The sequence below is a fragment of the Pan troglodytes genome, chromosome 9, assembly GCF_028858775.2.
Source record: "Pan troglodytes isolate AG18354 chromosome 9, NHGRI_mPanTro3-v2.0_pri, whole genome shotgun sequence".
NCBI lineage: Eukaryota > Metazoa > Chordata > Mammalia > Primates > Hominidae > Pan > Pan troglodytes.
This window is the reverse complement of record NC_072407.2, coordinates 12,499,934-12,514,046: the sequence shown is the minus strand read 5'-3', so window position 1 is coordinate 12,514,046 and position 14,113 is coordinate 12,499,934. Positions and strand designations below refer to the sequence as shown.

Here is a 14,113-nt window from a genome sequence, read left to right as displayed (position 1 = left end):
CATTGGTCTATGTGTCTACTTTTATACTGGTACCATGCTGTTTTGGTAACCATAGCCTTGTAGTATAATTTGAAGTCTGGTAATGTGATGCCTCCACATTTGTTCTTTTTGCTTAGGATTGCTTTGGGTATTTGGGACTTTTTTGGTTCCATGTGAATTTTAGGATTTTTTTTTCTAATTCTGTGAAAAAAGATGTTGGTGTTAGGATAGGAATTGCACTGAATCTGTAGCTTACTTTCAGCAATGATATAGTTTGGCTGTGTCCCCACCCAAATCTCATCTTGAATTATAGTTCCCATAATCCCCACATGTTGTGGGAGGGACCCAGTGGGAGGTAATTGAATCACGAGGGCATTTATTCTCATGCTGTTCTTGTGATGGTGAGTGAGTTCTCATGAGATCTGATGGTTGTTTTTGTTTGTTTGTTTGTCTGTTTTTTGAGATGGAGTTTCACTCTTGTTGCCCAGGCTGGAGTGCAATGGTGCGATCTTGGCTCACTGCAACCTCTGCCTCCCAGGTTCAAGCGATTCTCCTGCCTCAGCCTCCCGAGTAGATGGGATTACAGGCATGCACCACCATGCCCGGCTAATTTTGTATTTTTATTAGAGACGGGATTTCTCCATGTTGGTCAGGCTGGTCTCAAACTCCCGACTTCAGGTGATCCACCCACCTCAGCCTCCTGAAGTGCTGGGATTACAGGCTTGAAGAGATCTGATGGTTCTCTAAGGGGCTTTCCCCCCACTTCGCTCTGAACTTCTCCCTGCTGCTGCCATGTGAAGAAGGATGCATTTGCTTCTCCTTCCATCATGATTGTAAGTTTCCTGAGGCCTCCCCAGCCCTGCGGAATGGTGAGTCAATTAAACCTCTTTCCTTTATAAATTACCCAGTCTTGAGTATTTCTTCATAGTAGCCCAAGAATGGACTAATACAGGCAATATGGTCATTTTCATGATATTGACTCTTCCAGTTCATGAGCTTGGGATGTGTTTCTAGTTGTTTGTGTCATCTATGGTTTCTTTCAGCAGTTTTTATAGTTCTCTTTGTAGGGATCTTTTACCTCCTTGGTTAAGTATATTCCTAGGTATTTTATTTTTTGCAGCTGTTGTAAAAGGGATTAAGTTCTTGATTTGATTCTCAACTTGGTCATTGTTGGTATAAAGCAGTGCTACTGATTTGTGTACATTGATTTTATAACCTGAGACTTTACTGAATTTATTTATCAAATCTTGGAATCTTTTGGAGGAGTCTTCAGGGTTTTCTAGGCATATGATCATATAATTGGTGAACAGCTGTAGTTTGACCTCCTCTTTTCCAATTTGCCCTTTCTTTCTCTTGCCTGATTGCTCTAGCTAGGACTTCCAGTACTATATTGAATAGAAGTTGTGAAAGTGGGCATCTTTGTCCTGTACCAGTTCTCAGGGGGAATGTTTCACCTTTTCCCCATTCAGTATGATGGAGTGCTGTGGGTCTGTCATACATGGCTTTTATTATTTTGGGGTAAGTCCCTTCAATGGCTAGTTTGTTGAGAGTTTTTATCATAAAGGATGCTGTATTTTGTTGAATACTTTTTCTGCATCTATTGAAATGATATGGTTTTTATTTTAATTATGTTTATATGATATATCCCATTTTGAAGTGTGTTTTAATTGGCCAGTTTTTAGGGGGCATTTATTTTAGACAAAGGTGAAGATTAAGGGGTCTGCAATGGCCCTGCCTAGGCAATGGATCCAGCAGCATCAACCCCACAACTATAGGGGTATCTACTGGTCACTCTCGATTAATGAGAACATCATCTCTAGCTTCTAGTTTTTGCTTTGGCTGTGTCTTGGTTGAAGGAAAATGGAGGATTGTACAAGGTGCAAAGGGGCACTGTCGAGTTAGTGGTTTTGATAAATGGACCAACATGGGCAGGATATAGGACACTGGGGAGGAGAGAGGTGATACTAGGAAAACAGCTTCAGATTATGCTTCTGAAGCTGGGAGGTTAGGGAAGCTTCTACAGTGGAGCCTTTCCTGCCCAGTCAGACTGTTGAGGACTTCAGGTTTCAGACTATACGAGGGATGGTTGGAGCCAAAATGTGGCAGCTGGAAGATGTGATCTCACTTAAAAGAAATGCAGAATCGGCCGGGCATGGTGGCTCATGCCTGTAATCCCAGCACTTTGGGAGGCTGATGTGGGCGGATCACGAAATTAGGAGATGAAGACCATCCTGGCCAACATGGTGAAACCCATCTCTACTAAAAATACAAAAAACTGGCCAGGCATGGTGGCTGGTGCCTGTAGTCCCAGCTACTCAGGAGGCTGAGGCAGGGAAATCACTTGAACCCAGGAGGCAGAAGTTGCAGTGAGCTGAGATCATGCCACTGCACTCCAGCCTGGTGACAGAGTGAGACTCCATCTACAAAAAAAAAAAAGAAAAAAGAATCAAAGCCTGCCAGGACAAGACTTTATTGCAAATGCCTCTCCACTTGCAGAGATCAGACCTCATGAAGAAAGTGCACAGGCGAGAAGAGGGGAAGGAGAGCTCGGAGAACCAAATTCTGTCTTAAGCCGTCTGCCTTCTCCTGGCTTTGGCTAATGGTATTAAATACCCTCCACCCAGCCCCACCCAACATGCACATGTGAACACACGTGTGTGCAGCTTCTGTCCCTCACTGCTGCAGGGGACAGATTTGAGCTTGCCCCCATGACATGCTTAGACACACATAAAGTCATAGTCACTTCTGCCCCCTCCTGCCCAGGACCCAGGTTCCCAAGGATCAACCGAGATCCCTGTTTCCCAGAGCCTTGCCCTGGTGGCTGTCGCTCAGTGATGCTTGCGCTGGCTGGAATCACAGCTCTGACCCCGCTCATTCCCCTGGAGTCTCTTTGGAATATTCCCTGGGTGGCTGGCTCTGGAAGGAAGCAAAGGAGTGCATTTGCCCTGTTGTAAGTCTGGAAATCTAAGTAGCCTGAGTGCCTGGAGATTAGCCTGTATTCTCCAAGCTGAGTTTCCCAACTCTCCTGGCTAGGACCCTTTGTATTAGTCCATTTTCACACTACTATAAAGAACTGCCAGAGACTCTTTTCCAATTTGCCGTTTCCTTTATGAAGGAAAGAGGCTTAATTGACTCACAGTTCCACATGGCTGGAGAGGCCTCAGGAAACTTACAATCATGGCAGAAGGCAAAGGGGAAGCAAGGCACCTTCTTTACAAGGTGGCAGGAAGGAGAAGTGCCAAGTGAAGGGGTAAGAGCCCTCTATAAAACCATCAGATCTCGTAAGAACTCACTATCATGAAAACAGCATGGGGGAAACCACCCCCATGGCTCACTGATCTGCCTCCACTTTCTAGGGAAAGAATTTGCAAATAAGGAAGTTGCAGACAACTCACTGCTGGCACCGTGTGTGAACTGCCTACATTCTATTAAGGAATATAAGCTTAAACACATCCTAAAGCAATTATCTGTGAATTTGAAAATCATTGAGTAGTTCTATTATTTTTACCTTGACCATATATGGCCAGTTACTTAAATTAACACAAGTTCCAGGAGTACATCACCAATAATAAGTTTCTTTCTGTCAAGCAATGGGGGGAGGAAGTGGTGAGTAATTCCTGCCTCTGAGGTAGCCATGGGATAGAAATGTTTCCCATTTGAACCTATATGGATGCCTGCCTTAAATGCTAGTTGTTAGAAAGATGTACATTGGAAACCCTATTGCAAATAAATGTCACTGCAAGTTGTAGGGTTAACCAACAAGCAACTAAATTGATAATGATGAAGCTAAATTAATAGTAGTCTGTAGTTAAAAGGCAAGAGTAACGTTAATTAAAACCACAGTCACTCAGGATGGCATCTCTTCAAACCTTGCAAGTGTGCATTTCTGTGGGAGCATTAGTGCTGCCAGACTCTTTAGGAGGGCTTGGCATCAGAATCCTCTGGAAACACATTAATAAATTTAGTCTGTGCTGCAAGATGGAGGAAATGTTATCTGTTAAAATTCCTCATAGGAAGGGAACTATACTTCCCTGCCAAATATCCCTTGGTGGGTCCCCGGGCTAGGAGATGAGGCGGCCGCCAGACCAGCTTTGAGGGAGAGGTGGGCTGGTGGAAGGGTGGGTTGGGGAATATGTGTCCACTGCTCTGGGTGAACAGGGAGAAAAGAACAGCGAGGTAATTGAAACACTCTGTCTGCAATGTGACCTCTCTGCGTGAACATCACTGTTACAGGCTACATGTTTGTGTCCCCTCCTCGAAATTATTGTGTAAAGCTCCAACCCTTCCCCCAGTGTGACTGTATCTGGAGGTAGGGATTTTATAGAGGTATGTTATGGTTAATTGTGGTCACAAGTTTGGGGCCCGGAGCCAATAGTATTAGTGTCCTTATAAAAAGAGACACTGGAGACCCCGAGTATGATCTATCCTTCTCTCTCTCTCTCTCTCTGTCTCTTTCTCTGCCAGTGAGAAGGTGGCCATCTGCAAGGCAGGAAGAGAGCCCTCACTAGAAACTGAACCTGCAAGGACATTGATCTTGGACTTTCCAGCCTCCAGAACTGTGAGAAAATAAATTTCTCTCATTTGAGCCACATGGTTTGTGGTATTTTATTATGGCAGCTCGAGCAGATGAAAATAACATCCTACCTCTACCAACGTCCCCAACCTCCCAGCTCACAGAGTACAAGGGGGTTGGGGGTGGGAGCTAGGGAGGGGCCTGAGCTCTGTGCTCTAATTGGCCCTTGAGTGAGCCCCTGTGGACCCTGGGGCAGGTGAGAGGTAGTGGGAGCCCAGTGGCACAGAGAGAAGCATCAGAAAGTCAGCCCCGGCAGCTTGGAGACATCAGCCAGATCTCTAGACTTCCACAGACTGTCTAACTGGATTTGGAGGCAGCAAGGGCTTCAGCTGAGAGCTGGGAAGACACATATAAGCATTGTGTTAATAACTTTGGTGCTTACATAATTTGGTATCAGTAAGGAGGCCTGAGATGAAAGAAGACAGGGAAGACCAGGAATTGCATGTTGTCATGGCTAAGAGCCCAGGAAGGCACCTGAACACTTGGACTGCTGGTGAGAGGCAGGAGGGGCCTCTGGGCCCCCTGCAGCTGCAGCCACAGCCCCCTCTTTGAGAACCACTAGTCAAAGGCACGGGTTCCAGGGAGGCCCCCAGAAGGCCACCCACTTACATTTTTCCAGGTCACACTCAGCCGTGTTCTTCCAGGAACTCCACGCCCCACAACCTGCAGCCTGGGCCTCAATCACTGGGATGATCCCCCTGTGAAGAGGGTTTGCTTATAGCTGGGTCCATCACGATGGCAGTGGAGCCAGCATCACCTGGTGATGCCGCTGAGGACCAGTAGAGCCATCTGGGCCTGAGACCACCCTGAGCCCCCTGTGTGGAGGCCCCTCCTGTCTATTTTCTACTTTTCTGCTGTCATATTCTTCCCAGCCATGCCTGGGCCCAGCCTGATCCTCATACTAGCACCCTCATCCTCTTCCTCGCAGCTCCCGGGCAACCTGCTACATCCTGCCCCTGCCTTTAACCCAGGGCTCCTGGTAGGGGTAGAGGCTGACGTGTCCTATCAAAATCATCTGGGCAGTGTTCTCTCTCCATGAGGGCTCCACACCCCCAGCAGTGTGACTTTGTAGCCCCCTCATCAAGAGCTGGAGTCTGTTCCCCAACCCCTTGAGTCTGGGCTGGCCTTGTGACTTGCTTTGGCCGATGAAATGCCATGCCCAGAAACATGTGGGTTCTGAGCTTAAGCCTTCAGAGGCCTCGCGTCCTTCTGCTGTCTTGCTTCCCAACCTTTGCTGTGAGAACAAGCCGAGACCAGCCTCCTGGAGGGTGAGAGACCATATGGCACAGAGCCCAGTCATCCCAGCCAAGGTCCAGACATGGGAGACAGCCCACCTGAGGTCAGCAGCTCCCCAGATTTGGGTCTGCCCTAAGGGGAACAGTGGACTCTGCAACTGCCCAAAGTGCTAAATGCAGAAGCCCTCCCTGCTGCATGGGGTCTTTTCCCAAGCTGACCTTTAGGGTCTTGATGAGCCCTGCCTGGCTACCTCCATGACAGTCCTCACCTTCCAAGCAGATCTTCTCAGAGAGGCTGGTCAGTGGCAGGATCCCAGAGCCCCCGGAAGAGGCCACCACGCCCTCAGCCTTGCAAGCCAGAGCAAGACATGAACTCAGTCTGCAGAAAGACATGGTCTTGGCCCTTGGATGCTGTCTTAAGGGCTGTAGTGGGCAACCCCACAGTTTGAGGCAGTCAGGGAGGCAGTACGCCTGTCCCAGTCAGCCTTGGGAAGAAGATGTGGCTGTGAACTCAGGACTAGCCGCCCTTCAACCCGCCTATGCGGTGGGATGCATGAAGAGCAGGCCTCAAATCCAAAGTCTAAGCGCCAAAGGTTCACTGTCCCCACATTTCTCTCATGAGTGTCTGCCTTTCTACTAGTTTCTAACTGGGAAGCCGAGGTTGTGAGAGTTTTCCTGAAAGACTGGGGTGTCTGGTGTTCATGTTGGACCCCAGGTGGGGTGAGGCTTTCAAGTATGAGCAGTTTCCCTACCCCCTCTCCCACCCACCCCTTCTCCAGGCCTGAGCCAGCCAGGTAGAAACATGGGATCTTGGTCTAAGGACCCCGTGGATCACTCAAAGCCCCCTGCTTTGCAGAGTGAGACCTTGCAAGGCCTTACAAGGGCCCGATTGGTGTTCAAAGAACTTGGCCGGAGCCTTGCAGCAACACCAAGCTCATTGCTTATAGGGCAGTCTGCTCTGGAATAGTGTGATTCCAGCTACTAGAAAAGACTTCTTGGCCGGGCATGGTGGCTCACACCTGTAATCCCAGCACTTTGGGAGGCTGAGGTGGGAGGATCTCTTGAGCCTAGGAGTTAGGATCAGCCTGAGCAACAAAGTGAGCCCCATCTCTACAAAAAATCAAAATATTAGCTAGGTGTGGGTCCAGCAACTCGGGAGGCTGAGGCAGGAGGATTGCTTGAGCCCAAGAAGTCAAGGCTACAGTGATCTATGATTGTGCCACTGCACTCCAGCCTGGGCAAGAGAGTGAGACCCAGTCTCAAAAAAATAAAAATAAAGGAAAAATAAAGAGAAGGAGGGAGGGAGGGAGGGAAGGAAGGAGGAAGGAAGGGTGGGAGGGAAGGAGGAAGGGAGGGAGAGAGAGAGGGAGAGGGAGAAAGGAAGGAAGGGATGGAGGGAAAGAGGAAGGGAGGGAGAGAGGGAGGGAGGAAGGAAGGGAGGGAGGGAGGGAGAGAAGAGGGAAATAAATGAAAGGAAGAAAGGGGAAAGAAAAGAAGAAAGAGGGAGAGAAAGGAAAGAAAGAAAAGAAAAGAAAGGAAGAAAGAAGGAAGGAAGGAAAAGAAAGAGAAAGAGAAAGAAAGGAAAAGTCCTCTTGCTCATCTGAACCCTTCCTCCCATGCTTTCTCCCTATATCAGTTTCCTAAGGCTGTGTAACAAATTACCACAAATTCTGTGGCTTAAAACAACAGAAATGCATTTCCTCATAGTTCAGGAGGCCAGAAGTCCAAATCAAGGTATTTGCAGAGCTATGCTTTCTCTGAAGCTTCTTGGGCAGGATCCGTCCTTGCCTCTCCCAGTTCCTGGTGCCTCCTGGCATTCCTCGGCTCATGGCAGCATCCCTCCAGTCTCTGCCTCTGTCTTCACACAGCCTTCCTTGCTGTCTCTCTGGGTGGTCCCTCCTCTCCTCTTCCTCTAAGGACACCAGTCATTGGATTTGGGGCCCACCCTAAATCTAGGATGATTTCATCCTGTGATCCTTAACTAGTTTCATCTTGCAAAGAGCGTTTTTACCAAACAAGTTCATTTTCTGAGGCTCCAAATGGACATGAATTTGGGGGAGGACACCCTTTAGCCCACTACGCTCCTTCATGGTTCCTCCTCTGCCCCAGGCCCCCACTGAGCACTTGTGCTTCCTCAGCCCCCAACAGCCCTCCAGGATCAGACATTAGCCATGCTCCTCAGCTTCGGTCCAGGGCAAACAGCCCCGCTCCTTCCACAACTCTCTCCAGCCCTAGTCTCACTTCATGATCTCCAAACTCATCACTATCCTCTTCATCCCCTTCTGGACCACCAGTTTGTCAAAGTCCCTCTTAAAACATGGCTCTTTACATGGAGCCCAGGAACCAAATTCCCAGCCACTTCTCGTGCTGGGCGCAGTCCTGCTGACAAGAGAGCCTAGGTTGGCAGTGCCTTGGGTGGCTGAGGGTGTGACACTCTTGCCCAGGGCCCCTCCAGCCCTGTTTCTCACAGGAGCTACCTTGTCTCCTCCAGCTGCAACTTCAGCAGTTGATTTTTTGACCCTAAATTCAGGATGTTGCATTTGCCCCACTGTGGTCCCCTGTTGGAGGTCTGGGCCCCGTATCTGTAGCCTCAGGAATGGAGTGTTTTTGGGCCCAGTGCTGCCCTCTGCTTCTCCCTTACAGCCCTAAGTGGAGAAAGCACCAGGGAGTTGGAGAAAGTCTCAGCTTTGGGGCCTGGCAGGGTGGATCGTGCCTGTAATCTCAGCATTTTTGGAGGCAAGGCAAGATGATCACTTGAGGCCAAGAGTTTGAGACCAGCCTGGGCAACACAGTGAGACCCCATCTCTACAAAAAATTAAGAAATGAGCTGGGGGTGGTGGCATGCTCCTGTAGTCCCAGCTATGTAGGAGGCTGAGGTGGGAGGATTGCTTGAGCCCAAGAGTTGGAGGCTGCAGTGAGCTATGATCGTGCCACTATACTCCAGCCTGGGTGGCAGAGTGAGACACCACTTCTTTAAAAAAAAAAAAAGCCTCATCTTTTGAGGCCCAGGTTTGAATCAGCCTTTTTTCCCTGTTCCCTCTTAGCTCTACCCCAATCCTCCCAAAGCAGCTCCAAGCCAGCCCTGGCCCTTGGGAGGGCAGGTGGCCCCTCAGACGGGGTCTCCTCCTGCCTTCATTGGTGTAGCTGGAGCACCAGAACGGGGCTGTTCTTAACGCGGAAGGGCCTGAGACAGAGACTCAGATCAGACAACTGCCTCTCTCTGGCATCCCCCATCCAGGGCTCTGAATTCTCACTCAGAAACACTCACTGACTGAGCCTTTGGTGTGCAGGTTGGCGACAGTGTTCCTCGGGCTGGCCCCTTAGGCTAAAGCCCCAGCATCTCAAGCCTCAAAGACTAGCCCCCAGCCCCAATCCTTAGCTGTGCAGAGGGCATGCACAGCAACCGAGGTCCTGGGGCCTTGCTGGGGCTCAGCCTTTCAGGAATTTGCAAGCAGTGAGAGTTCAGAATTCTACAAATAAAGAAACTGGGGTCAGCAGGAAGAGAGACCAGGCCTGCTAAGCTCTGGCATCAGAGCTTTCCGGAACCCCACTCAGGCCAGCTGCACCCTCCCACTGGCTGCAGAGGCGGAGAAGGAGAGGAGGTGGGAGAAATGAGGCTAGGTGCTGCCCCGCCCTCCCTTCCCAGGCCCTACTGCCCCTACCTGCAAGGAAGCTTTCCACACAAATGACAAAGAAGCTTCATCAAGCAGGACTCCCTTAGCCTCCTCATTCTCTGGAAGCTCCCTCTGTCCCCACTCTTAGATCTGAAGATCCCATCAGCCCCTCCCACTGCCCCTGGGGCTTCCTGGAGCCGCCTGTGCCATCGTATAGCACACCTTGGCTGGATTTTCTGATTATACACACACACACACACACACACACACACACACACGCAGAGTAAAAACTCAGACACCACAGAAAATTGTAAAAATAGAAGGTAAAAAAAAAGTGACTTCACTACCCAGAGATGATAAGTGTTCATATTTTCCTGACTTCAAAACGCCTGCCTCTTGAGCCTTCTCTCTCAATGAATATGATTTTATGTAAATGTCATATTATAAATACACTTTAGTAACCTGCAGTTTTGCCAAAACAGTGCATAAAGGACATGTCCCCATGGCAGTGAACCGAGATGTGTATCGCGGCCCTTCCATGGCTGCCCAGTAGCTCTCTCTGTCCCCTAACCGACATTCCATACAGACGGACGCAGACGCTGATGGCTTCTGCGGTGGTAACAGCTGTGTAATGGGGCTGCCTCAGCACACTGCTCGTTTGTGTGATCAGCTCCTTTCTATAAATTCCCAGATGTGGATTTGAAGGTGAAAGGGCATGCTTATTTCATGTCTTGATCTGACCACCCAATGTCTTAGGGTGGTTGGGGCCCTCCCCGGGGGAAATGCGGTAAGTTATTTTGGATCCTGAGATTAATGGGAAGTCGCTTTGAAGCAGGGAAACAAGGCTAACCAGACTGGGGCTCCTTGAGGGCAGGGGCCAGGCTCCCATCCAAGGGGAGGCAAGAACCTGCCACTCGGGCAGGGCTTCAGAACTGGAGGGGTTAATTAGAGATGGATCCAGAAATCTATAAACACCTGGAAATGACTGACATGTGCTAATTTCTTCTTTAGTATTCACAATGGCTTTCTATTAATTAAGAAGAGACAGAGCCCAGGGGAGAGGCGACAGGCCGGGCCTTCTGGCGCTGTTGGGCTGGGCAGGCTGCCCATCCTGGGTCTGCTGAGGGTGAGGGGGTAGCCAGGGCACAGTTCGACCTTGATGGCACAGGCCAAGGACAGCATCGCTCTCAGGGACCCTCCTTGGGCAAGAGGCAACATCGTGCATGGGACAGGCAGCAGCTTTCAGGTATCTTGTTTTTGAAGCTCAGTGACTGCTGGCTCTTGAGGAAACTGGGGACACAGGAGGCCCGGGTGGGGAATTAGGGTCTCCCATTTCCCAGGGAGTCCTTTCCATAGCTATGCAGGGACAGGGTGGACAGAATCCTTCCCCCATAGCTGATGGAGGAAGTGAGACTATACTGAGGTTTTTGAAGTGGGTCCACTTCTTTGGGTGTGATGGACAGGGAGGATCCCGCCCTCTGCTGCTTGGCTGCAGGAGTAGGATTAGAGGATGGAGACCACCCTCAGTTATATCCCTCAGTCCCCCTTCATCACATGCTCGCTGCCCTTCCCTCCTGCTCCACCACCCCATAGAAGCTAGGGCTGAGCCAGAGCTCTGGCCCGAGTCACTCTGGACAGATGGGAACACCTGGAGATAGCCTGGGTGTGGGCGTGTGCACTGTGTATACATGTGTGTGTGTGATGAGTGTGTCCACTGTCTTGTCTGCATGTTCAATGTGCATATCATTGTGTGTATGTGAATGTATGAGTGTATGTTCAAATCCCGACTATACCATTTTCAAGCCTCATGTGCCTTTGGGCAAGCTACCAAACTCTCTAGAACTCATTTTCCTCATCTGTAAAATAGGAATGGTGATAGTGCCCACTTCATAGCGTTGCTGTGAAGATTATGTGAGTGTGTGTAGCACACTCAGAACAATCATTATGTTTGAAAAGCATCTTTAGTCTGGAACCCCTTTCCCTTCTCTACTACTCCATTTATTTGGTGAGTTCCTACTCATTCTTCAAGACCCAGCTGAAGTTCAGGCAGCATCAGGTCCATGTCACAGTGCAGGAAGATCTACCCTTAGAGTCCTGGGCTCAGGGGCAGAACCTCAGTAACTAAAGAAGCAGAGAGGAGCCTGTGGTCCCCATATCTCATAGTCAGAACATGAATGTACAATGATGTGAACACACGTCAGCATGGGCTTGTACACATCTGTACAATGATGCGTGTATATACACAATGTACACCCACGCACTCACAATCTGCATGGATACAGGAGGTAAAAATACTTTGTCCTCAGCATTTGTAGACGTAGGACTCACACACATAACCTTGGCATGCATAGTGCGCACAGATATAAGCCCTCCATTGTCTACAAACATGACGTAGAAGCAGAACTTATACACACACACTTTGTACACATTTAGTACTTTGTTCACACATATATACAAAACGTATACTTTCTACACATAAACTGTTACATAAACTCTTTGTATATGCACAATGCAGACATAGAATGCACACCTGTGTACACACATGGCATGGATGTATTCTTTATACACAAGAATAACAAATACACATGCACACATGTGTGTGCTCACACACACACACTGTACAGTCCCAAGTGCAAGGCCTCAGACTCTCACAAGCCACACAAACCGGCCTGTAGCTGCCATCCCTGGGGAAAACTCATCCTGAGCCAGTCCCCTCCCTTTAACCTTCAGCGCTGAAGGCTGCATTGGACCCACAGATGGGGAATTAATTGGTGTCATTAACATGAGGCATTGATAATGACTTCTCATCGATCCCTGTGGCAGATGTATGGCCACCCCAAGGTGGAACTGGGAGCTCAGGATTGGGGTCTGGGCCTCTCTTGCAGAGCCTTGATCTTTGGTGGCCACACCGGATGCCCCTGTTCCTGCACGCAGACTGTGGTCAGGCCCCACCTTGCTGGATTCCTCGCAGAGCACAGAGGGGAAAGGGAACCCAGGGGAGATAAGCCACTTGCCCAAGGTCACTTGGCCTGCTAGAGGCTGGGGCCACCTGGGCACTCAGGACTCAGCCCCTCACATGTGAGCCTCCCCCGACCCCCTCTGTGCTCTCCCACCCCTTCTGTAGAAGTCGCTCTTGTCCCTCCTTTCCCCCTGGCTCTAACTGTCTCCTGTGGGGCTGGCCCTGTTCACAGTCTCTGTCCTGTGTCCTGGGGCCTTCAGTGAGACTGAGACCACGAAGTGGAAGGGCTTGGCTGTAGGAAGGAGAGTGCCTGGGCTGCAAAGAGGATGAAGGTGCAGAGGCTGGCCTGGGACAGACTGACAGACCAGCAAACTCCTGCTCCTCCAAGAGGCTGCCTTCTCCAGGAAGCCTCCCCTGATGGGCCCACTCCAGGCCTAGCTGGATCCCCTTATGATGCTTCAGCAGCTTCTTCTCCATCCAGCCCTTATCCCACAAGGTTGTAGTGATCTGCTTCCCCCTTTCCTTCCCCACTGTGCCGTGAGAAAGTCTTCCTGTATGGACTTTGTCTAACGATCTCTGTAGCTCCTTCAGACTTACGCCGGAACAGGCAAGTAGTAGGTGCCTAATGGATGTTGAATAAATGGAAATAGACCGAGACAGACAGATAGACAGACAGATATACAGACAGGCGGAAAGGCTGAGACCAGAGCTGGAAGGACAAATGGAGAGGGGTGCTGGAGCCCGAGTTCCAGGACTCTGTGGGGTGGAAGGTGGGCACATGGGCCTTGGGGGCTTGACCAGGTGCCCAGTAATGGCAGAGAGTCTGTGTTCTCTGGGGCCCCCTAGAGGCTTCGGGTTCCCTTCCTGGGTTGGAGCCAGGCTACTTCCTCCTACCTGTCCTCTCAGGAGAGAAGCGTGGGGAAGGTAGCTGAAGGCCCTGCAGCCGGGAGCTGGGCTGGAAAGTGGCAGTGGGTAGGTGGAGGTGGAGGGGTGGTAACAGTAAATGGGATCCAAGGAATAGGATTCAGACTCCGTGGATTCAGACATGGGCAGAGGCTGAACTCATTCCCAGCAGCCCCCTGGAAGCCCAACCTGGGTCAGGCCCCTGGGGACACCCCCAGACTGGCTGGCTGCACTGAATTTGTTACTGTCACTGCATTTCCAGGGCTTATAATGAGCTGCTAATGAGCTGTCAGCTAATTATGAGAATTAAATGGGGCAGCGGGGCTGAGCTGAGTGTTGCTGAAAGCTTCTGGGGTGTCCGGCGGGGAGGGAAGGTCCCCATCAGCTTCCTAGCCCCCTCATGAGGGTGACAGTGGAGGAATTTGCTCTTGAAGAGAAAGAGGGAGAACTCCAGCAGCCCCAGAATAAGGCAACTCCAGCCCCACAGCTGGGGAGCAACTGCACCTGAAGGCAGGGCAGTGAGGCCTGTGGAGGGCAGCTGAGTGGCCCCAGAGGTTTGACTCTCTGTGTGACCTCAGGCACGTCCCCCTGGGTCTAGAGTCTTTCCTTCTATCTGTAAAATGGGTCGGGAGGAGGAGAAGGGACTAACCAGCTGTTCCCTGCTGGCCCTTCCTCCCATCTCAGCCCAATCATGACACTGTGACTCCTCCCCCTTCATAGATGTGGCTCAGAGGCCCCCAGCTTTGTGAGCATAGGGATTTGCTTGGGCGGGGGCGGGGGGGGGGGTCACATGAAATAATTGGTGAACCCGAGTGGAGAAATCTTTAACCAATAGAAATGAGTGCATATG

The 14,113-nt window shown here is 50.3% G+C and overlaps 1 protein-coding gene across 3 annotated transcripts in view; it reads left to right on the top strand.

The window, feature by feature from the left end:
- STK33 (serine/threonine kinase 33) overlaps positions 1-4,569 on the top strand; it is a 228,062-nt gene extending 223,493 nt beyond the window's left edge. Inside the window, exon 13 of one of the 3 annotated variants that reach the window (XM_054662048.2) lies at positions 4,444-4,569. In XM_054662048.2, coding sequence (XP_054518023.1) covers positions 4,444-4,446 — 3 coding nt within the window. In that variant the 3' untranslated portion in view covers positions 4,447-4,569. The remainder of the gene's footprint in view (positions 1-4,443) is intronic. The other 2 variants (XM_054662046.2, XM_054662047.2) reach the window with 2 other exon arrangements.
- The last annotated feature ends 9,544 nt before the right edge of the window (positions 4,570-14,113 follow it).